At 46.6% G+C, this 23607-nt stretch overlaps 1 protein-coding gene across 5 annotated transcripts; it reads right to left on the minus strand.

Annotated features, from left to right (window-relative positions):
- Positions 1 to 2860: 2860 nt before the first annotated feature.
- LOC123053903 (DEAD-box ATP-dependent RNA helicase 6) lies at positions 2861 to 10133 on the minus strand. Of its 5 annotated transcripts, XM_044477514.1 has the most exons (12): positions 9638 to 10129; positions 8575 to 8635; positions 7669 to 7903; positions 7288 to 7526; positions 5548 to 5799; positions 5265 to 5445; positions 4648 to 4736; positions 4276 to 4349; positions 4041 to 4193; positions 3188 to 3353; positions 2995 to 3101; positions 2861 to 2922 (listed from the first exon to the last, which is right to left on the minus strand). In XM_044477514.1, the coding sequence occupies exons 1-9, from the start codon at positions 9952 to 9954 to the stop codon at positions 4115 to 4117; spliced, it is 1527 nt and encodes a 508-aa protein (XP_044333449.1). In that variant the 5' UTR covers positions 9955 to 10129; the 3' UTR covers positions 2861 to 2922; positions 2995 to 3101; positions 3188 to 3353; positions 4041 to 4114. The 5 variants fall into 5 exon arrangements, with proteins under 5 accessions (XP_044333449.1, XP_044333447.1, XP_044333446.1 ...); XM_044477512.1 differs by having other exon boundaries at positions 2861 to 3101; XM_044477511.1 differs by having other exon boundaries at positions 2995 to 3353.
- Positions 10134 to 23607: the final 13474 nt, after the last annotated feature.

Here is a 23607-nt window from a genome sequence, read left to right on the forward strand (position 1 = left end):
AGCGGCATTAGAAACCGCTCGGTCAAGTCTCTCACGTAAGCCCCCACGAAACCATGTGAATTTATCTCCATTATATCCAACATCCTCTAATAAGCAGTCAGATAAGGCGTCTTGGAACACCTGCAAACGGGACTGTTGACGAGGGGGGCCCCCGTCCTTCTCCGACGAGTATAGTATTTCATTGAAGTCCCCTATAACCATCCATGGCAGACTTGATTGGGCGTGCAGATCCCTCAAGTTCTGGAAAGTCCTCTTCTTGTGATCCCACCTTGGGTCACCATATATTCTTGTCATCCTCCACATTCGTCCATCTGGTTCCTCAACCGACACATCAATGAACTCAAGAGTTGTAGTCCGGGAGTAGATCCTCACCTCCTTCTTTCAGACCATAAGAGTCCACCTTTTCTTCCATCCATGCTAGGTGCCACTAAAACATGATCAAGCTTTAGTTTCCTCATCAAAATCTCTGCCTTATCATTATCCAAATGTGTTTCAGACAGAAAGAACACATCCGGGTTAAAGCGCCTCTGGAAATACAGAAGCGAACGAACTGTCGGGGCTCCGAGAAGGCCCTGACAGTTCCAGCCAAAGATTTTCATTGCCCCCGGCGAGCCTCCGGAACGAGGTCGCCGATAACATGTTGGTATCATTGCTTGACTCAGTCTAATTTGCCTGATCTGTCTCATTTGTTCGCTGCCTCTTTGGGTCCTGCACCTTTTGAGGGTGCTCATCGTCCCTTTGTCAACAGGCACAACCGGGCCACCTTTGATCATCATCACTTTTTCTGCCACCCCACCCGTGAGAGATGATGGCGTCGAAGTTTCCTTCAGAAACATTCCATCTGGGCCAACCAGTCTCTTGCAAGCCGGAGGCCCTACCTGATGACCAGATGCACCAGAAACACCCAGGTCCATATTTCAATTTTCCTCTTCATTTACATCTCCAGAATTGCCTCTCCCTCGGCCATTAAATCCACCATGACCTGGCCCATTGCCACCTCTACCACCGCCTCTTCCCCCTCCTCTGCCCCCCTGACCAAAGGAGTTTGGGGCATCAAAGTTTACCAGGAGCCATTCTCCCCACTCGCAGTCTTCTGCCTTATGCAGGCCATCTCCGCATTCAGTGACCAGGTGACCAACAAGCCCACAAAAGTAACAGAAGTCTGGCAATTTTTCATACTCCACATAAGGCAGAGTATTAAGTATCAGTGGAAGATGGGAGAATTGTCCAAACGAAATACCTGCGGGCGCGTGTGTTTCTGGACCTGGACACTGACAAGCGGCGTGTCCAGGTCCAGAAACACACGCGCCCGCAGGTATTTCGTTCGGACAATTCTCCCATCTTCCACTGATACACGTACTGGTGGTTTTCCAACCTTCCTTGCTATTTTCTCTGCTATCTCTTTCTTTTTCATCAGACCATCCGGTACACCTATGATCCTTGCCCATACGGGGATACGATCTAGTTTGTAGTCCTTAACATTGGTGAAACCATCATATTCTTCCATAACAACAGCAAATCCTCGAAACTGCCACGGACCACCACCCATGACTCTGTTCCAGTCTCCAACACACATGAACTGAGCGAGGAACAAGTTTTCCCCTACAACTTTGAAGGTCACCCCCTAAGCTGACACCCAAGCATTACGCATAGATTTGTATAGAGCCACATAACTGAAAGGTTTGGTCGTATGGACCCTAAATATAGCCAGCCAATGAACCTCCTGGATCAATCCATCGATCTCACCTAAAAGATCGAGATCTTCCTCTTCTTCGCCATGCAGGTTCAGTCCCGCAAACTTGTTCTCCAAGTTTGGCCTTGGATCGTCGCTCCCATCAGCATTGCTAGATCCGCTTGCCGCCGCCGGCGACATCGCTCCCTTCCCTGCCATGCAACCGATCCCAATGATCGCAACCCTAGCAGGACGCAACCCGAACCGTGGCCACGGATTGATCGACGTCGAAATTGAACGAGAGCCCTGGGGTAGATGGGGAACTCCCGCGGTCGCCGCGGGAGGCAGTTGGAACCCTAGGTAACCCTAGGGAAAAAAGGCGTTTTTGCATAAATGGCGATACTTCCTCTCCGCACACATCACCTCCTCTTTGATATTCATGCACAAAGCTACCTCGCTTATGTACTACTCTCTCCGTTCATAAATATAAAATATAAGATGTTTTGAATATTTTAATATAGACTACATACAACTTGAAATGAGTGATTAAACACACTAAAACGTGTCTATATACACCATCTGAGTCACAAAAAGTTGAAACATCTTATACTCCTATAAAGAAAATGGTAATCTAAACGCTCTTATATTTCTTTACGGAGGGAGTATTTGTGAACACAGGAAGTATATGTTAAATATATTGCCAACCCTTTTCCGTTAAATCGAAACTCTGGACTAATTGGTTGAAGCATGAATTGAATACTATATGCCCGTCTCCTTTTAGCAGGGTTTCACGGAGGCAGGGGCAGAGATTATACAAATTTCGCCAGAACCAAGGAAAATCATCCAACATCCAGAATTTGTTTCTTTGGATGGCAGACAGAACTTCATCCTGTGCTCAGCACATAATCAACCAGCCATCTCCCATTTCCAGTGTGGCATTGGGGCCGCAAGGACTGGACAAGCCACTTGTCATACTTCGATAGATCACAAATGCATCCAGCAAGACATAGTAGCAATGAGTTCTGGTACGCTTGCCCAAAAAGAGTTGCTGAAATATGATCATTGGAGAAGCATCGGCAAATATATATATTCCACAGAATATAAAGGTTCAACTTGAATTGCCAGTACATCCGCCTCCGCTTGAAAGCAAGCGGCCAGAACAAGAACATCGGATGGCACATTCTCATGTAGAGAGCGAATGAAACAGAAATCTTGAAGCGAACAAACACTCTTTGTACACCAATTCGAATCTAGGAATTACAAATGTGGCACATCAGAATGCATACGCAAATACAAAAGCACTAGAATTGTACGGTTCATACCCCTAGATCTTGACACAGATACGTCGTGACAGCTTGGCCCAGGTGGAATGATCCATCTGCGCATGCCAAGGTCACGCAACTCAAAGAAATACCAGTGTAAAAATGCCCTGTACAAAAAGCTAGCCAGCCAATACATTTGTCAAAAGAAAAAGAGATCTTTCAGTTTTAGGGAAAACAGTCTCGGAACAGGCACCTGGTTAGCAACATTAACTATTGTCAGTGATGGCAAGTTTTAGCTTAGCCATGATACATCCGCCCACGTGGTCCGATGGAAATTAGACGAGCTAGCTACACTTTCACCTGTCCCATAGCACCCCAAAACAACTTAAGATACACCATAAAGATCACGTAAATGAAACCTGCATCGTAAATAGAAGGCAATCAACTGGAGAACTCGATAAAGTAGAGCAAGCTGTTGCAAACACACGGCTGAAGTTATGGCACAATCAATGCCCGGAATCCCGTTGCAACATCAATCGAGATCAGTTGATAAAACAAGTAGTAATCAGTATAACACAAAATACTTCAGAAAAAGCAATTCTGTATGACAAAACAGAATGATAAATTATCAGGAGTATTCGCACCAATACTCTAGTAAATCAATTAATCAAAGTACAAAACTTTCTTAATAGAGTAATATTTTATAGCGTACAAGTGCATGTTGAACCAGTACTCTTAATGCTCCCCCAATAAATTTTGGAAAATTGTGTCACTATGAAGAACGTGATCCTGTGTTTCAGTCCCTATATCTGCTATATGAAGTGGATCATGATTGGAAAAATATCAACAGCCACAATACTTATTTTGAAGAGAAAATGATACTTCCCTCCATTCACAATTATAAGATGTTTTGGATATTTCAATATGGACTACATACGGACTGAAATGAGTGAACAAACACACTAAGACGTGTCTACATACATCCAATTCAGAAAACAGTTGGAACATCTTATATTTATGAACGGAGGGAGCAGTCCACAGGAGGCAGATGCACTACATGCAGTGATGCAAAAGAAATAAAGAAATAAAGAAATAAGCAAACATACCTGATGAGCTGCTATTTACATAAGTTGTCTTATAACTTCCAGGGTGGGGCATATAAGATTAATCTTCCAGATAACTATTGGCAGTATATCGTCCGGTCTATCTGAGGAGGTATGGGTTTTATCTCAGTTCCAAGCTCCTGCTCAATCCGATACCTGTGCGCGGCAAAAAAAAGGTCATGGCAGAAAAAAGGGGTGATAGGAAAAAACTATAGCAGTCCTGTAAACAATTGCATACAAGTTAAAACGATCCTCGTAGGTGATCAGATTCACAGCCAGGCCAAGGTGGCCAAATCTCCCAGATCTACCAACCTGCAAGTGAAAAATACATTTTTCAATGCAATTTTAAACACAGAAACAAGTCGACATCTTGCCAATTTGCCATCGAAATTCACCATGTTAAAAAAGATGCTAATAAGGATATAACATTACACTCCTGAACTCCTGATAGGAAAGATGTGTTCATTTTCCAATTTCCATATCTACTAAAATGGAAATGTCTTTGATATCATCTTAGTAGAGGATTATTCAGCTAACAACTACATGCATCATTAGAACTAATCATAGCCTGAACACCAAAATATAAATGCCAATTCATTAAACTGCATACCCTGTGGAGATAGGTTTCAGCGGTCTTGGGGAAATCAAAATTGATAACAACATTAACAGCTTGGATATCTATTCCCCTTGTAAAAAGATCTGCAAAGGAAAAATACGAAAGGTTAGAAAAAGGAGACCAAATGACCCACCCAGCTTGATAAAAAAAATGTCAAAACTAATAAATCATTAACCATAAGTATTAATTAATTAATAAAAATGCAAAGAGCAGTGAAACTTCAATTTTATTCTAAAAGCTAGAATACTATTGATTTCTAAACCACATGCTATTGTAAGGTCTATTGAACATTTCTTCCATTAGATGCAAACAGATCAAATAATCACTAATGTAATGTGCATTGAACAAGTCAGATACTAACTACATGTGCTGACTTCTACACTAAGTGGCTCCACAAGAAAAAACATTTCTTCACTGTAGAAACTGCATTGTATTTGGACCACAAGCAAGCAAGCTGTGAATAGCCTAAACTTCAATGCCAGTAAGGCAATAAATAAGGCCTACAGTTCAGAAAGGTATAGAGTACTAAATAAATAAATGGCCACAGAATAATGTCCTTCAGCCAAAAAAGAAAGGCAGCACCTACGAAGGTAAAAGGTATAGTTCCATGCCTGTACACACAAGGTTCCTGCATGCGCCATTACGGAAATCATGGAATACTCTATTACGATGATCCTGCAGCATTTTAGCATGGATGTAGAAGCAAGAGTAACCAAGCTCTGTGATCTTCTTCGCCAGTAGTTCAACACGATTTACGGAGTTACAGAATATTATAGATTGATTAATTTGCAGCTGTATCGAGATGGAAATTGGAGAAATTAGTTACAGATTGCGACCAGTCACAAAACGTGACTAAACATGTAGGAATCAACTAAAAGATTTCATGGGAAAAACCTTGGAAAAAAGAGTGTTCAGACAATGGACTTTCTGCCTTTCTTCAACAAAGGCGTAGAATTGGGTAATTCCCTTCAGTGTAAGTTCGTCCATAAGATTAATAACATAGGGTTTAGGCAGATATTTGTCCTTGAAAGCCTTGACAGTCACAGGGAATGTTGCAGAGAACATCAGAATCTGTCGACTCGATGGAAGGTATCGAATTAACTGCTCCACGGAAGGTTGGAACTCAGGAGAAAGAAGCTTGTCTGCCTACAGGAAAAAACAATATTTCTTGTAAGAACATGTTGTTATTAAAGGACAAATCTACAGCTGCACCACCAATTTAAATTAACCTTCTGAAGTTGTTTATTTCACGAATCCATACACCATACATAATAGTACAAAATGAGATTAAATATACTCCCACTGATCATATTTTTTTCCGTTTTCTATCTATGTGAGCTTTGTGAGAGTGTTTACCCAGGGAACTATAGCCGAGAAGCCTTTGATTATACAACACAAGTTGGTCTGCCTTTGATCATAAGTCCCACAGGATTTTTTTATTCAATATGAAAATAACTGGCTAGGCCCCTCACATTAAAACAGATTGCAAGTTACCCTTAAGACCCTCTGGAAATCGTTTAGGCCCTTCACAGACGCTGCTTAGCCAGCAAGTCCTCCCCACCAGGCAGCAAGCCCACACAACGAGCAACTACCACCATTGGCTCTCGTGTGCACAACCCTCACCTTCTATCTCGCTCACTCACCCAAGACAGAACCGCGCACCAGCAAATACCTAGAGGCAGCGATCCGGACTTGCTGCTGTAGACCTGACTTCGACAACGATGAGCATGCCACAAAGATCATGCATGGGCAGGTCAAGTCAGCGGACCATGTCATGCGTCACGAGGGGGTGGCAAGACTCTGCACCATCACCTACTCACTAAATACTACAAATCCAAAGAGGCAAACCAGACCTAGAGCCACGGCTCTCCCCTGCGTCAGGCCAGTGCCACATCCCTTTCCCTCGTCGGCTCCGTACTACGGCTTGGCGCTGCTTACCTTTGTGCTCGGCTGCTTCTAAAAGTTCAAGCTGCCTCCTCCTTCCTCATTCAACTTTGGTCTTTGACCAATCAATAGAGAAATAGATTCATATAGGTTGGAGCAGATTTAGAGGAAGGGGTGACAGAGACGACCTGGGAGAACTCTGGACAGAGCAAACCCTCAAGAGAACTCACTCATGTCTTTCAGCAGTGCCTGGCAGGGAGCAAAGCTAAAAAGGGGCAAACTGTACATTTTTCATATGCACCTTAAATGGATAACTAAATTGGTTTTTGTAAAAATCCCCTGTAGGGCATGTAGGACAAATCATCAGGTGGACAACCAACTTAAGGGCATGATCAAATGCAGACCAACTTAGGGTTTATTATCAAAGGCCAACCCAACTTCAGGACATATTGTGGGCATCGATGCTCTCCACGTAAAAAGGCAATTTATTAATCCAGTTAGTCTGGAATGGAGAAGTGATAATCTATCTCATGAACTAGCAACAAACAATTTTAAGGTGGAGAACAAATCTGCTGATATACATTCCTATTTCATTTTCCCTCTGTGAAATGTAGTGTTTTGTAAAATAGATTAAAAAAAGCAGTGGTAGAATGCCATGCCAAAAAGGTTCTTTACGAAAGGTCTTTGAAAGACAAAGTGTGCCCTAATATACAATACAAGCAATGCCAACTACAACAAGTCTTCAAATACCTCATCCATAATAAGCATTGAACAGTCCTTCAGAATGCAAATGCCTTTCTTCGTAAGGTCCAAAACACGACCAGGCGTCCCCACAAGTAAATGCACAGGTTGATAAAGACGGACAATATCATCCTTTAGGCTTGTTCCTCCAGTAGTGACCATGACTTGAATCTTCAAGTGTTTCCCAAGTTCCTTGCAGACTTGTGATGTTTGTAAAGCCAATTCCCTCGTGGGGACCAATATAACAACTGAATATAAGAAACAAAAGGTAAGGGTGATATGATCAATTCGAATATGCTTATGTTTGATCGTTGCATAATTTTAGAAACTCTATGTACATAATTTCACGAATTCCATGTGCAAAACAACAGTTACTAGTCCAGAAGAAACCTTGAATAGCATTTTTGTCTTGATCAATCTTCTCTAGCGCAGGTATACAAAATGCAGCAGTCTTGCCGGTTCCATTTTTTGCTCTTGCAAGAATGTCGCTGCCGGTTAATGCAATAGGAATGCTTTCTTCTTGGATAGGAGACGGTCTTTCAAATCCTTTCTCATATATGCCCATAAGAAGTTCACGCTTCAGAAAATAGTCTTCAAATTCGTTTCCCTTAGTTGCAGTGACATCCTGTGCAGAGAAAAATGAAGAAAAAGAAGACACTAACTTAGCAGGAGAATGTGAACATAAGCAACAAATAATAATGCTACAAGATAAGCTAAACTTGACATTTAACTCGCCCAATAAGGTATTTCGGAAAGAAGGTAGAGGAGTCTTGACAAGTTGAACATTCTAAAAGAGAACTTATTTTGCTACATGGATTGTGCTGTTGTGTGACTATTGAGGGCAAACTATATGATGAACTCAAATGCCGCATGCGAGATTCAAATCTGCAGCAAGATTTAGCAAATAATAACTATTAAATATGATGATTTTCCTTTATGTGTCGAATCTGAACTGTAGAACATAAAGTGGAACAGGGTAGCCTCCCAAGAATGACCAAGTAGGAGTGTACGACTGGCTTGTTCCCCAAACCAAGAACACTATCAGCTGCCTTTTCCTTCCACGAGCAATACCGAATAGTAATCTTCTAATACTAATATCTGACTGCGATGTGCTTGGACATTAAAAGTTATTATTGGAACCTAGTTCTATTTCTAACTTATGACAACCAGAACGTTAAAACAAAACACGTAAAGCAAGACAATAGCTCATGCAAAAATATAACATTGCATGCCAAATCTTTACAAGAATGAGAGCAGCACTTGACAAGAAAAAAGTAAATATTAGCATAAAAATACCTCGGTCTGGTAGCGTGTATCTGGAGGTGGAAGCTTCAATTGGGCCTTCCAGTCTTGCGAACTGCAAAAGTATAACTTAAGCTACTACCAATATCTAGGGTATATCATCTACGTTGGAAGAACAGTTCAACAGTGGTTCTTTTCTACTTAGGGGAACCATATTTGTGGACAACTATGTTAGGAACCTCCTGAAAATGTACATCCAGGATATTCACTTCAAAAGACCGCTTTATATGCCTTTCCAACCACCAAATCACAAAATGCCACATCCGACTGTTGTTTGGATGTGATGCAGGAAAAAAAATGCAGGAACTGTAGACACAAAGAGAAGAAAACATGAGATAGGACCTCATGTTTGGTTTCCTTCAAAATTCCTATGGAATGCCTCATTCCAGAAGAATTTCGAAGGAATGTAGGATTGCAATTCCTGTTCCAAATGGTACCAAAGGAACTTTTCTTATAGAAATCATATCCTCTAAAATCCCTACATTTTCCCTCTGTTCCAAACAGGGACTTAGCATCGATCGAAGAAACTAATTAGACACATCAATCATCCATGTGGCCGTCATCATGGACCACAAAATAGCCATTAATTCGCCCAATGCAGTAGCCCTACCATATATTCAGTACACAACATCCACAGCTGCACATAGCCTCCAAAACATGCTCACGAGCACGATCTGTTAGTTGCTCAGCAGTTATCTGAAAACAGTCAAATAACACTGAACTACTCCAAGAGAATCCCAGAAGATGCCATGCTTGGCCCCAGGGATTAATACAGAATGCCCAGGGGCAAGCGTCGTGTGTAACGCTGTACACATAATTCATGCTTGGAGACTGTAATCACCTTATCCAGCAGCACTAGTCCACTAAAAACACAGAAACACTCACAGCGTTACCACCAAACGTACACGAGTTTCGCCCATGCTGCACTTTCAGCCTATCTAAACCCCGGGTCCTAACCAGTAGCACACAACTATCCCAAGTCAACGAATCAAATCAATATATGAGCATTTCGAACCAATACCAAACAATAGGCAAAGCCTTTCCGCGCCTCTCTTACCTCAAATCGGCGTCATCGGCGGCAGCCGGCGCGTGGTGCTCGCTGGCTCTGGCGGCGCCCGAGGCGGCCTCGCCAGCGGTCTGATTCCGCCGAAGCCACTGCTGATGCTGAAGCTGCTGGCTGTGGTGCTGCGAGTGCTGCGAGTGCTGCGACTGCCGCTGCATGTACTGCTGCGGGTGCCCCTGCGCCTGCTGCGGCGAAGGCGGCGACGGCTGCTGGTGATGCTGCTGCGTCGGCGGCGGGCCACGGCCGTGGTAGTTAGGATTCCCGCCGCGGCCGTTGCCGATGCCGGGAGGGTGCCTCGCCCGCTGATCCATCGCTTCAAGGAGCCCCGGAGCTTCTCCGGGATCGAACCAAAAATGGTTGTGCAGAGCGAGGAGAGCTCCGGCTGTCGGATAGATCCGGCCGGGTGCTATGATTTGGAGGGACGGCTCGAGGGGCGTTGGTCGGTAGAATTGGGGAATTTGCGGGGGGCGATTTCTAAACTTTGCCCCTCCGTTCCGTTCTGGCGAGGCGAGGGAGAGGGTGGGGCAGGGTAGGATGACGGCGAATTGGGATTGGTGGAGAGCTAAAATTACGAGACTGACCTTGACAGTGCCCGGCCATTTACACGTTTTTTGTTGACATTTTTCTTATATTTACACGTTTTTTTGTTGACATTTTTGTTATATTTACACGTTTCCATTGCTTCTTTAGTTCTTTCGCATGCCTTTGATTTTACCTTTTCTGTATTTAGTGCTGGTACCATAGTGCGGGCTAAAATTCTCGGAACAAGGGGAAAGGAATGTGGATTATGGTCCATCGGAAATAGAAATAGGGTCGCATCAATATTCAAAATTTTCTTTTGAGCAAAAGGATTTGCACCGATTTTCATTAATAGAAATCATGAAGAGATTCTCTACTAGCTAAGGCCTCCATTGGTTTGCATGGATTTTGTAAGAATGCTAAAGGATAGGAATCTTATTCCTTCACAATTCAAAGGAAAGAAAAACTTAGCATAGACCCAGTGAAAAAAAATCAAATCATGAATCAAATGACATGTCTTTCCCTGTAGGATTTGAGATGCATATTACCTCGCATCCTATGTTTCTTTTATTCATATGATATTCCTATCGTGTTAATCAAATGAGGCCTTTTTAAATTAACGGAAAAACTGAAAGATAAATAACAAATAACAAAATAAACTATGTGTTAGCAGGAAAGTAATAACCGAGCGCTTTTGCTCCCCGGAAACGGAGCCAAAAAAGCTTGATGACTTGCGAGGGCACAAGTCTATGCAATTCGCGGTAAGTAAAGTATGTCGATTCCACAGTGAGCGGTGTTGCACAGGTAACTACCAACCCGGCAGCTATGTCATCACTTACGTGGCTATGTTCACTCCCAGAGCGTTATCTGGAAATAGTATATTCGTTAGTTGCTAGCAAAAGTGATAATAGTTTTGACTAAACAACTATGCAGAGGTAAAAACATAAATAAAACAATAGATAAAATAAAGGGGCGGCGCTTGAGTAATAAGAGCGCTCTAGAGGTGTTCGTAGTCATCACTACCCGTACGTTCTACGAATACTGAGCCACTTTGCATGTTTCTCTTTGTGGTCGGAGCCGGTACAAATATGTGCATACACGCGGCAGCCGTGTATCACATATGCCACCATCCTTCTTCCCCACTCGGTTATCAAACTGTGATTAAGGGGAAAAGGGTCCCTATGGACGCAGCCAAAGTGGTCTCCGTTTACCCCCTGCTGCAATGATCTGGGATGAATGGAGATAGGGCCCATCACACCACCCACCTCCGCAACCAGCCGGTTCGCCAATAGTAGTAACCTTCCATCCAAAATTGACATATGTTGGATGGTCGACTTCACCCAACATCAAGAAGACTATTACCTAAGCATGCAAAGAGGTTATCATATCGCGCAAGACAATCGGTACTAGCATAAAGTAGAGTTCATCTTATTCCCTCATGAACTAATTAAATTACTCAAACATGGTGATGGAGTACATAGAGACGAGGGGTGAGTTACAAGCCAACATGAAGTTGGAGATGGAGAGAGACATGGTGCGGGTGGTGAAGAGGGCGCCGGGAGGCGCCTCCTCTCTTCCTTCTTCCCTTGCTTGGCCATTCTCTCTATCGTGGAGTTGTTGCAATGGAGGTGTGATACGTCTCCAACGGATCTATTTTTTCTCACGCTTTTCCTCTTGTTTTGCACTCTAATTTGCATGATTTGAATGAAACTAACCCCGGACCGACGCTGTTTTCAGCAGAACTACCATGGTGTTGTTTTTGTGCAGAAATAAAAGTTCTCGGAATGGAACAAAACTTTGCGATGATTTTTTATATGAATAATAAGAATTTCTGGAGCCAAGACCCACTAGAGAGGGGCCCCTGGGTGGGCACAACCCACCAGGGCGCGCCCCCTCTCCTGGCATGCCCAGGTGGGTTGTACCTGGTGGCCCCGCAGACCTCAGCCCTGATACTATAAATTCCTATTTTTCGGAGAAAAAATCAAGGAGAAAGAATTATCATGTTCCACGAGACGGAGCTGCCGCCAAGCCCTGTTCTTCCTTGGGAGGGCAGATATGGAGTCCGTTTGGGGCTCCAGAAAGGGGGATCTTCGTTCTTCGTCATCACCAACCAATCTCCGTCGCCAATTCCATGATGCTCCCCATCGGGAGTAAGTAGTTCCTTCGTAGGCTCGCTGGTCGGTGACGAGTTGGATGAGATTCATCATGTAATCGAGTTAGTTTTGTTAGGGCCCGATCCCTAGTATCCACTATGTTCTTAGATTGATGTTGTTATGACTTTGCTATGCTTAATGCTTGTCACTTTGGGCCCGGGTGCCATGAACTCAGATATAAACCGTTTATGAATTCATCATTATATCCATGTTTTAGATCCGATCTTGCAAGTTATAGTCACCTACTACGTGTTATGATCCGGCAAGCCCGGAGTGACAACAACCGGGCCCACTCCCGGTGATGACCGTAGTTTGAGGAGTTCATGTATTCACTATGTGTTAATGCTTTGTTCCGGTTCTCTATTAAAAGGAGGCCTTAATATCCCTTAGTTTCCAATATGGACCCCGCTGCCATGGGAGGGTAGGACAAAAGATGTCATGCAAGTTCTTTTAATAAAGCATGTATGACTATTTACGGAATACATGCCTATATTATATCGATGAATTGTAGCTAGTGCCGTATCGCCCTAGGTTATAACTGTCACATGATGAATATCATCCAACAAGTCACCGATCCAATGCCTATGAATTTATTTATATTGATCTTGCTGCGTTACTACTGCTATCATCACTGTTACACTTGCTACAAATTACTGCTATCATCACTGTTACACTTGCTACAAATTACTGCTATCATTGTCACTGTTACCATTGCTGTTGTCACTACTATCAAAACTATCAAACTACTTTGCTACTGACCACTTTGCTGCAGATAATTAATCTCCAGGTGTGGTTGAATTGACAACTCAGCTGCTAATACCTTCAAATATTCTTTGGCTCCCCTTGTGTCGAATCTATAAATTTGGGTTGAATACTCTACCCTCGAAAACTGTTGCGATCCCCTATACTTGTGGGTTATCAAGACCTTTTTCTGGCGCCGTTGCCGGGGAGCATAGCTATATTTGTTGAGTCACTTGGGATTATTATCATATTATCACTATGAAGAATCTGAAGGATCCAAAGACTAAGATATTTCCCTCAAAGATGAGGGGTGGTAAGGAACTGCCATCCAGTTCTGCTTTAGATTCACCTTTTGTTTTGAGTAAACTTGCAACACCACCACATGCTATCAATTCTAATATGTCGCAAGTTATTGATGATGCTACTTCTACTATGAATGATGCTAGTACTGTCGTGGAATTGTCACGGCAGATGTCCTTGGGCTAGGACTTAGTCGTGGAGCCATCGCAACTAGGAAGCTTGAAGGGGTTATGCGGGACAAGGAACACGAGGGTTTATACTGGTTCGGCCCCTTACGGTGAAGGTAAAGCCTACGTCCAGTTCGAGGTGTTATTGATTAGGGTTACGATCGCCAGGGAACTAAACACTTATCCCGGCTCTCGGAGAGATTGTTGTCATCCCCAAACCGCTGCCGGGTCGTCCCTTTATATAGGGAGGCTGACGCCCAGCAGCCCTTAGAGTCCCGAGCCGGCTCATAAGAGTGTCCGGCTCGGGCTCTAAAACAATACTTGCCTTACACTACAAGTCTACTATAACAATGATTGTAACTACGGGCTTTAAGCCATATCCGGGTCTCAGCCCATCTCTGGCCCATTATCCTGAAACTTAGCTCCGGGCTTCTGGTAATGATCCTTGGAGTAACCTGGCCCTCCTGGCGGGTGACCCCCAGGTCTATATCCTCAACATTAGGCCCCAGATTGACTTGAGCCGGCTCGTGTCAATCTTCAGCTCCGCAGTCAGAAAAAAATCTCCGGCTTATCATTCATGTGAAGGTCATAACCCGGAGTGACGTCATCCTCTGGACTCCGGGTAATCCGCCGTGACGTCATCCTCCACTAAATCCGTTTTTTACTCCGCCAGATCCACAACGGATCTTTGCTTTTACTGACCTTCCGAGAATCGAGGCGCCGTGAGGGGGGAGATAACCACGCCGTGGCCTCCTCAAATCCCGCGCCCGCTTATGACTCGGCCTTATAAATAGGCCGGCCCGGCACTCTCTTCTTCACATTCTCCTTCTTCTTCCTCGCACTGCCGTTCCCCTGCCCGAGCTTCTGCCGCCGCCGCCGCCGCACCCCTGGTCTTCCTCAACCCGGCCGCTGCATCAACCTGACTCGGACCAGATAACGTCGGCGACCTCCGCTCTTCTCCAGCTCCGGTGAGTCCCCTCTGCCTTACTAGCATAGATCTAGGACAGAGTTCATCTGTGTTCTTCATGTTCATCACTGTTACCGCAAGTTTCGGTAACCCCTGTAGCCACTGCCCCCGTTGATCCTTAGGCTTGTGTAGAACCACCGCGGTAGATATCTGAGGTTCATTTCTTCTGCAAGAACACCTCTTTTTACTGCATAAGGACTGGGTTCCATCTCAAGAACCTCCCCTGCTTCTGTTTTTTAGGTCTAGAAAACTTTCTCTGCTCCGACTACTTTGATCCAAAAAAGTTACTGTAATATGTGAAATCTGTTTACCACACTTAGTAAAAACTGCAATCCTTGAATCTTGGCGGCTTATATTTCCGACTTAGAGAAAACACGCGCCGTAGAACTTTCCGGTTTAAAGAGAATCATGCTCTGTAGTATCTTCCGACTTAACCGCAGTAAGCCGTAGACGACCAACTTATCCTGAAAACCCCGACGGCTTAGATAACCCACCGTATCAAGACATACCATTAGTCCCCTTCATAAGCCGTCATTGTAACTTGAATGATATACTCCGGCTTATAATTAACCCGGACACTTTTCTCTTCCTCGTAGACCACCAACCGTCACCATGCCTCCCAAGGCTCCCATCACTTGCAACTGGATGAAATCCAGCGTCACCGAAGAGACCCTGGCCAACTTCGTTAAATCCGGATATCTGCCTAAGAAGGAAGTGATGTCCTACCGTGCCCCTGACCCGTCCGAAGAAAGGCCACAGCCGAGAGACGGGGAGGTAGTGATCTTTGCCGACCATATGAGCCGGGGCTTCGCACCGCCCGGCTCAAAATTCCTCCGGGACGTGCTCAACTTCTTTGATCTTCGGCCTCAGGATATAGGACCCAATTCCATATCCAACATCTGCAACTTCCAAGTTTTTTGTGAAGTATATCTTGGAGAAGAGCCGAGTCTGCTGCTCTTCAGAGAGCTGTTCTATTTGAACCGCCAAACCGAGTGCGCAAACGGTCCAAGTCTAGAGTTAGGCGGCATCTCCATCCAACGGCGCAGGGATTGTCTGTTCCCTTATGCAGAACCGCCAAGTCACCCCAAGGACTGGAACATGACTTGGTTCTACTGCCAAGACACGTCCCCGGCTGATGAGAGCCCGCTGCCCGGCTTTCGCCCAACGCGCCTGGAGCCAACTCATCCATTATCCGACAAACTGACTGCCGCAGAACGCCAGCCTCTGCTTCCAACGATCAACAAGATCAAAGCCCTGCTAGGCAATGGTCTGAACGGAATTGACCTGGTCCGGGTCTGGATCTCATGGCGGGTGATCCCATTGAGCTGCCGCCCCGGCTTAATGTGTGAGTACACCGGGCGAAAGGATGACCCGCAGAGGCACAGTCACAATGATCTTCCAGAAGACGTTGCTGAAGAAGAGACCAAGGCTCTTTTAAACGAGAGCCTGGCAGACTGTGGAAGAATCGGGCTAGCCCCGTTCTGCAAGACCAATCCAGCCCCAGCGGTAAGCCGCTGACTTTAACCTTTCCATTTTGTTTTACCTGTCATCTTACTAAGAGCTCATTACTGTATTTCTCAGGCTGATGATAAATTCTGGCGGGTCAAGTATGACCACGAGGCGGCCAAGAAGGCCAGGAAGGCGAAGAAAGCCGCCAAGAGAGCCGCCCCTCGCAAAAAGGGAAACAGACCCACTGCTTCGGAGCTACTGCAATTAAGAGATAGCTCCGAATCAGAGGTAACCCTTAAATCTTTTAAATTCTTGCAGTATATGTTGTCTGATGCTGTCCGCCTTATCAACACTTGCTTATTGACAGGATGACACCGGCGCCAGTAACCCGGTGGTCGAAGAGGTAACATCACTTTCCTCCGGCTCGGAGCCTTTACCACAGCTGAAAGTCCGAAGGGTAACCCGGAAAGTAAGCTTTTCCCATCGATTAGCTCACCGAAACCCTCAATTTCTTTTGAAGCAGCAGGTTCACGAGAGCCGGCGTCACACCCGGGCCCGCAAGGACACCGACCTCTCCACTGGGTTACCCGACGCAACGAGGAAACGCCGCACTGAGGTTTTTTCTCACCTGTACCCTTTTCATCCGTTGGCGGGTGTCATCCGTCAGCCACTCAACTCTTCTGACTCCAATTACCAGGAGACCTCCCCCTCCTCGGGTGACTCCATGCAGTCAAGTCTGCCGGCCTTCAAGACTGCCCCCGGGTAATAACAATCTCCTTACATTATCTGTCTGTACTTACCCTTTGTATGCCTAACACTTCTGCCTTTTCAGTGCCCAGGCAAAGCTCACCAAAAGAGTAAAGAAGACCAGGTCAGCCGGAGTGCCCGACTTGCCTGAGCCGGAGACGACGGCTCAAGAGCCGCCAGTCGCCTCCACCCCTGAAGCCACCATTCCCATGGATACGGCGCCTGAAGCCCCACCAGCTAATGACCCGGACGTGGTAATTACCCGGACGGAGATTGTTGAGCCGGGAAGGCCGACCGCGCTGGCCAAATGCTCCGCAAGGGGGGAGTTGCTACAACCCCACCGGGTGAATCTGGATCTCTCCAGCTACACCGACTTAAGTATTGGAGAACTCGTCTCAGGCTATATCATCCAGGTTCACAAGAGCCGGGACGCCGAGATCGCCATGGTCAACCAGATCCAACACAAATCTGAGGTAACCTTCTGCTGTTCTCTTACTTTCCGCATAGTGATCCTTGCCATTCTAGCCCCCAAGTCTAGGACTTATACTTGAATATGTTGTAGACTTTAGATTCCGGCTTACTGAACTGAGCCGGCCGTACATAGATAGATACGTTCAATATGCATTAGCCCCCAAGTGCCAAGTGTCTTTGCTTGGAAAGCGCTTGGGACTTTATAGGATGACTGTTAATAACCCGGAAATATATGCAGGCTGTTGGCAAGAAATTAGAGTCAGACCTGGCGGATCTCAAGAGCCGGCTGAAGGCACAAGAGATGGAGACCCGGAAGGCAAATGCCAAGTTTGTCTCCAGCATCGCCGCTCAGGAAAAGTTGAAGACTGAATTCGACGCTGAGCGGAAGGCCTGGGCTGAGGAGAAAACTGCACTGGTGACCCGGGCAGAACAGGCGGAGAAGGCCCTTACTGAGAAGACCGCTGAGCTCTCCGGTCTAAAGCGCCAAGTGTCCCAAATGGTAGCTGCCATCTTCGGTAAGTCGCCTCACCGGCTTTCATTCACATTGGAATGTTTACATCTCTTAACTCATCGTTACCACCGGGTCATCTGATGTTGTTAAACAGGTTCCAGAAGCGCCAACTTGAACCAGAGCGTGGTCACCAAGTTAAAGGCCGTGTACACCCTGGTGGAACAGCTCTACACCGGGTCACAGCGGGCTTTAGCTGTGGTGGCCCTGTCGAATGAAGTGCCGACTCATCTGGCCGAAGTCCTGCGCCGGCTCGCAGTTCTGCCGCAGCGGATCCAGGAGCTACGACGAGCATCCGCGAGATCCGGAGCAATCGCCGCACTGAGCCGGGCCAAAGCCTTCTTGCCGGAGCTAGACCCGGCAGACATCGCCCTGGGTTATCCCAGCCTGAAAGAAGACGGCTCAGCGTTCGACCAGAAGGACTTCGCGGCTTGTGTGAAAGCTGTGCGCCCGGTGGCCACCATCATCGGGAACGACACCGATTTAACCAAGTATCAGCCGGGATACAACACGAAGAATCAGAGGATTCCAACCCCTCGCTATGAAGCCATCAATCTGATTCCTCCGGCTCGCCAGCACACCTTTGCCCCGGAGATTAACCCGGACGGGTTAATTGACGAAGAAGCTCAGTTCGAAGCTCTCAGCGGCATCAACTGGAAGTCGTCGACCTTCGAAGCCTTGGGATCAGCCGAAGCAGAAGATGAGCCGGGGACTTCAACTCAGCAGGCGTCATAAACCGGCTAGCGGCTCACCAAACAACGCCCATCCTTGAAACTTTGAAAGATTTTTGTAATAGAGTAGGTGCAACAATTTATCTCTGCCGTGCCATCGTGCACGTAATGAATGCTGAAATCCTTTGAAGTCATTCTTTTGATGCTCCTCCGGGTCGGAATTATCCCTTTGTCCTTCTCAACCTTAAAGAGTGCCTTTAAATATCTGCATAGAAAGGCAAATTACAAGTCGCAAAGCGGCTTACCGCCCTGAGAATCAGGTGTTTGAGATGGATAACCCGGGATACGAACCAAAAAAAGATCGGTCCTTAACTATACTCGAACATAGCTGTGATGACACACTTAACAGCCTGTAAGCATACTTCCGGGTTAAATAGCCCGGGTAGCACGGTTGGTACCTTAACTCGAATTTATTTGTCTTGATGACATCCATGATGCTCAACTAACAAGATAAACCAAAATTAAGCCGGCAAGTGAAACCCGGCAGTACATACTTTGACATGATCAAAGCAAGTTTGTGGTAAAATATAAAAACTTAAGGGCTTCCGGTTCGAATACGACCAGAAACTCGGTCCAAAGGGGTTAAGCTAAGATTCGGATACGATCATATAGCCCCCAGTGGGTTTGGCGATGCCAATCAAGAGGGTATCGACAGCTATGTTCTCTTTGGTTCGAATACGACCCATGTTTGAACAGGAAGCCCCCAAGTGATTCTAAAAATTTGTTTAACGACGCTGATTCGAATACGATCCACGTCGGTTCTCAGAGGGGTTACACTATGATTCAAATATGACCAGAGGCAACTTCCCAATGAACTCGGCACTTTGCCAATCAAATGGGTATCGACAGCTATGTTCTCTTTGGTTCGAATACGACCCATGTGTGAACAGGAAGCCCCCAAGCGACTTTTTACTGCTTACAGCTAGATTCGAAGATGATCATAAGCCGGATCTTCTGTAAGTCAGCATGTAACAACACACATTTTTGGAAGAGAGCAAAGGACAGAGGTCCTGCTTTATTGCTTTATCATAATATATACATGGCTGAGATAAATATGTACATCACAAGAGTCGGAAGCTCAAGTGTAGTAAGGCCGAAGCTGAGCTATGTTCCACGGCCGACGGGTCTCCTCCTCAGATTTACGTGAGTCCTTATGCTCCCGGATATCAATGAGGTAATATGACCCGTTGTGCAAGTTCTTACTGACCACAAAAGGCCCTTCCCAAGGTGGGGATAACTTGTGTGCATCTGTTTGATCCTGGATGAGCCGGAGCACCAGGTCGCCCTCCTGGAAGACCCGGGATTTGACCCGGCGGCTATGATAACGGCGCAGGTCTTGTTGGTAAATCGCTGAACGGGCGGCTGCCACATCACGCTGTTCGTCCAGCAAGTCCAGAGCATCTCGGCGCGCCTGTTCATTATCCGTCTCAACATAAGCCGCCACACGAGGTGAATCATGACGGATGTCGCTGGGGAGAACTGCTTCTGCTCCATAAACCATGAAGAAAGGCGTGAAGCCTGTAGACCTGTTAGGAGTAGTGTTGATGTTCCATAAAACGGAGGGCAACTCCTCCACCCAACAACCTGGCGTCCGTTGCAAAGGGACCAAGAGCCGGGGTTTAATGCCCTTCAGAATCTCCTGGTTAGCTCTCTCAGCTTGACCATTGGATTGGGGGTGTGCCACTGAAGAGACATCAAGCCGGATATGCTCTCTTTGACAAAACTCCTCCATAGCGCCTTTGGACAGATTAGTGCCGTTGTCTGTTATGATGCTGTGTGGAAAGCCGAAGCGGAAGATCACCTTTTTCATAAATTGAACCGCCGTGGCTGCATCGCACTTGCTAACTGGCTCAGCTTCCACCCACTTCGTGAATTTGTCCGCTGCCACCAAGAGGTGGGTCTTCTTATCCTTGGACCGTTTAAAAGGCCCGACCATATCAAGCCCCCAGACCGCAAAGGGCCAAGTGATCGGGATCATCCTCAATTCCTGAGCCGGCACATGAGCCCGTCGGGAGAACCTTTGGCAGCCATCACATTTACTGACCAAGTCCTCTGCATCAGCGTGAGCCGTCAGCCAATAAAAACCATGACGGAAAGCCTTGGCCACAAGAGATTTTGAACCGGCATGATGGCCACAATCCCCTTCATGGATCTCGCGCAAGATCTCTTGACCTTCCTCAGGGGAGATACAACGCTGGAATGCCCCTGAAACACTGCGATGATGCAACTCGCCATCGATAACAATCATTGACTTAGCCCGCCGGGTTATTTGCCTGGCCAGAATTTCATCCTCAGGCAACTCTCCCCGGGTTATATAAGCCAGATATGGCATTGTCCAGTCTGGTGTGATATGAAGAGCCGCCACCAGTCGTGCCTCCGGGTCAGGGATAGCCAAGTCCTCCTCTGTAGGCAACTTAACCGAAGGGTTATATAGGACATCCAGGAAAGTGTTAGGCGGCACCGGCTTTCGCTGAGAGCCGAGCCGGCTTAAAGCATCAGCCGCCTCATTCTTCCTGCGGTCAATGTGCTCCACTTGATATCCCTGAAAGTGCCCGGCAATGGCATCAACCTTGCGGCGATAAGCCGCCATTAGAGGATCCTTAGAATCCCAGGTGCCTGATACTTGTTGAGCCACCAAGTCTGAGTCACCAAAACACCTCAGCCGGCTTAAGCTCATCTCCTTAGCCACCCGAAGACCGTGGAGCAAAGCCTCGTACTCAGCCGCATTAGTAGTGCAAGGAAACATCAACCGTAGCACATAATGGAACTTGTCACCTTTAGGGGAAGCCAAGACCACACCAGCCCCCGAGCCCTCCAGCTGCCTGGACCCATCAAAGTGAATAGTCCAATAAGTGTTATCCGGCTTTTGCTCGGGTACTTGTGACTCTGTCCAATCATTGATGAAATCTATCAAGGCCTGAGACTTAACAGCAGTGCGTGGCACATATTTGAGGTCATGAGGTCCAAGTTCTATAGCCCACTTAGCAATTCTCCCTGTAGCCTCTCTGTTCTGGATAATATCACCGAGAGGGGCGGAACTGACCACAGTGATGGGATGACCTTGAAAGTAATGCTTAAGCTTCCGGCTCGCCATAAATACCCCATATACGAGCTTCTGCCAATGCGGATACCGCTGCTTGGACTCAATGAGCACCTCACTGACATAATAAACCGGCCGCTGAACCGGATGCTCCTTACCTGCCTCCTTGCGCTCCACCACAATAGCCACGCTGACAGCTCGTGCGTTTGCCGCTACATACAGTAGCAAGGGCTCCTTATCAACCGGAGCAGCAAGGACGGGGGGCTCTGCCAGTTGCTTTTTCAAATCCTCGAAGGCGGTATTAGCTGCATCATTCCAGACAAAGTTATCAGTTTTCTTCATCAAGTGATATAAGGGCATAGCCTTCTCACCCAAACGGCTTATAAACCGGCTTAACGCAGCAATGCGACCCGCCAAACGCTGAACGTCATTTATACATGCCGGCTGAGCTAGAGAAGTGATAGCTTTGATCTTCTCTGGGTTAGCCTCAATGCCCCTGTCAGAAACCAAGAAGCCCAATAGTTTGCCTGCAGGAACACCAAAAACACATTTGGCCGGGTTAAGCATCATCTTATAGACCCGGAGATTGTCGAAGGTTCCCCTTAAGTCATCTATCAGGGTTTCCTCCTTGATGGATTTAACCACAATGTCGTCCACGTAAGCGTGAACATTGCGCCCGATCTGCTTATGAAGGCAATTCTGCACACAACGCTGGTAAGTCGCCTGTGCACACTTGAGTCCAAAGGGCATAGACACATAGCAGAAGGCTCCAAAGGGAGTGATGAACGCCGTCTTCTCCTGGTCCTTAACTGCCATCTTAATCTGATGATACCCGGAATAAGCATCCAAGAAACTTAAGCGTGCACAACCTGCCGTGGCGTCAATGATTTGATCGATACGGGGGAGAGCAAAAGGATCAGCCGGACACGCCTTGTTCAAGTCCGTGTAGTCCACACACATCCGCCAGGTGCCGTTCTTTTTAAGTACGAGCACCGGGTTAGCCAACCACTCTGGGTGAAAAACCTCAACAATGAACCCGGCCGCCAAAAGCCGGGCCACTTCTTCACCAATAGCCTTCCGCCTCTCTTCGTTAAACCATCGAAGGAACTGTCTGACCGGCTTAAATTTTGGATCCACATTGAGAGTGTGCTCAGCGAGTTCTCTAGGTACACCCGGCATGTCAGAAGGTTTCCATGCAAAGATGTCCCTATTCTCACGGATGAACTCGATGAGCGCGCCTTCCTATTTCGGGTCCAGATTTGCACTGATGCTGAACTGCTGAGACGAGTCACCTGGAACAAAATCAACAAGTTTAGTCTCATCGGCTGATTTAAACTTCATTGCTGGTTCATTCTCCGTGGTTGGCTTTTTCAGAGAGGTCATATCTGTTGGGTCAACATTGTCTTTATAAAATTTCAACTCTTCTGTGGCACAAACAGACTCTGCATAAGCCGCGTCACCTTCCTCACACTCCAGAGCCACCTTCCGGCTGCCGTGAACTGTAATGGTCCCATTGTGACCCGGCATCTTGAGCTGTAAGTACACATAACACGGTCGTGCCATGAACTTGGCGTAAGCCGGCCGTCCGAATATAGCATGGTATGGACTTCTTATCTTGACCACCTCAAAGGTCAACTTCTCCACCCTGTAGTTGTTCTCATCACCAAAAGCCACTTCCAATTCGATCTTGCCGACTAGATAAGCCGACTTACCGGGTACCACACCATGGAAGATAGTATTTGACTGGCTGAGGTTCTTATCAACTAGCCCCATACGACGGAAAGTCTCATAATAGAGGATGTTGATACTGCTGCCTCCATCCATGAGTACCTTTGTGAATTTATAGCCTCCCACCTGAGGAGCCACTACTAAGGCCAGGTGGCCCGGGTTATCCACCCGGGGAGGGTGATCCTCCCTACTCCACACTATGGGCTGCTCCGACCACCGTAAGTAGCGTGGAACCGCCGGCTCAACAGAATTAACAGCCCTCTTGTGAAGCTTCTCGTCTCGTTTGCACAAACTAGTGGTGAACACGTGATACTGTCCACCGCTAAGTTGCTTCGGGTTGGTCTGATAACCCCCTGTTGCTGTTGATGACCCTGACCAGACTGTTGATTGAAGCCCCCTTGACCGTTCTGAGGACCGGAATTTGACCCGCCACCCGGGCCATG

This window comes from Triticum aestivum, chromosome 2D (genome assembly GCF_018294505.1).
Source record: "Triticum aestivum cultivar Chinese Spring chromosome 2D, IWGSC CS RefSeq v2.1, whole genome shotgun sequence".
NCBI lineage: Eukaryota > Viridiplantae > Streptophyta > Magnoliopsida > Poales > Poaceae > Triticum > Triticum aestivum.

What these genes read in the sequence shown, in the direction of transcription:
- LOC123053903 (XM_044477514.1), bottom strand. Translation starts at nt 9,954, where the DNA reads ATGGATCAGCGGGCGAGGCACCCTCCCGGCATCGGCAACGGCCGCGGC. An exon ending in CTGAAACCTATCTCCACAGG is followed by an intron (nt 4,350 to 4,647) that starts GTATGCAGTTTA and finishes TTTCACTTGCAG; the next exon opens with GTTGGTAGATCTGGGAGATT. An exon ending in TACGAGGATCGTTTTAACTT is followed by an intron (nt 4,194 to 4,275) that starts GTATGCAATTGT and finishes TGCCGCGCACAG; the next exon opens with GTATCGGATTGAGCAGGAGC.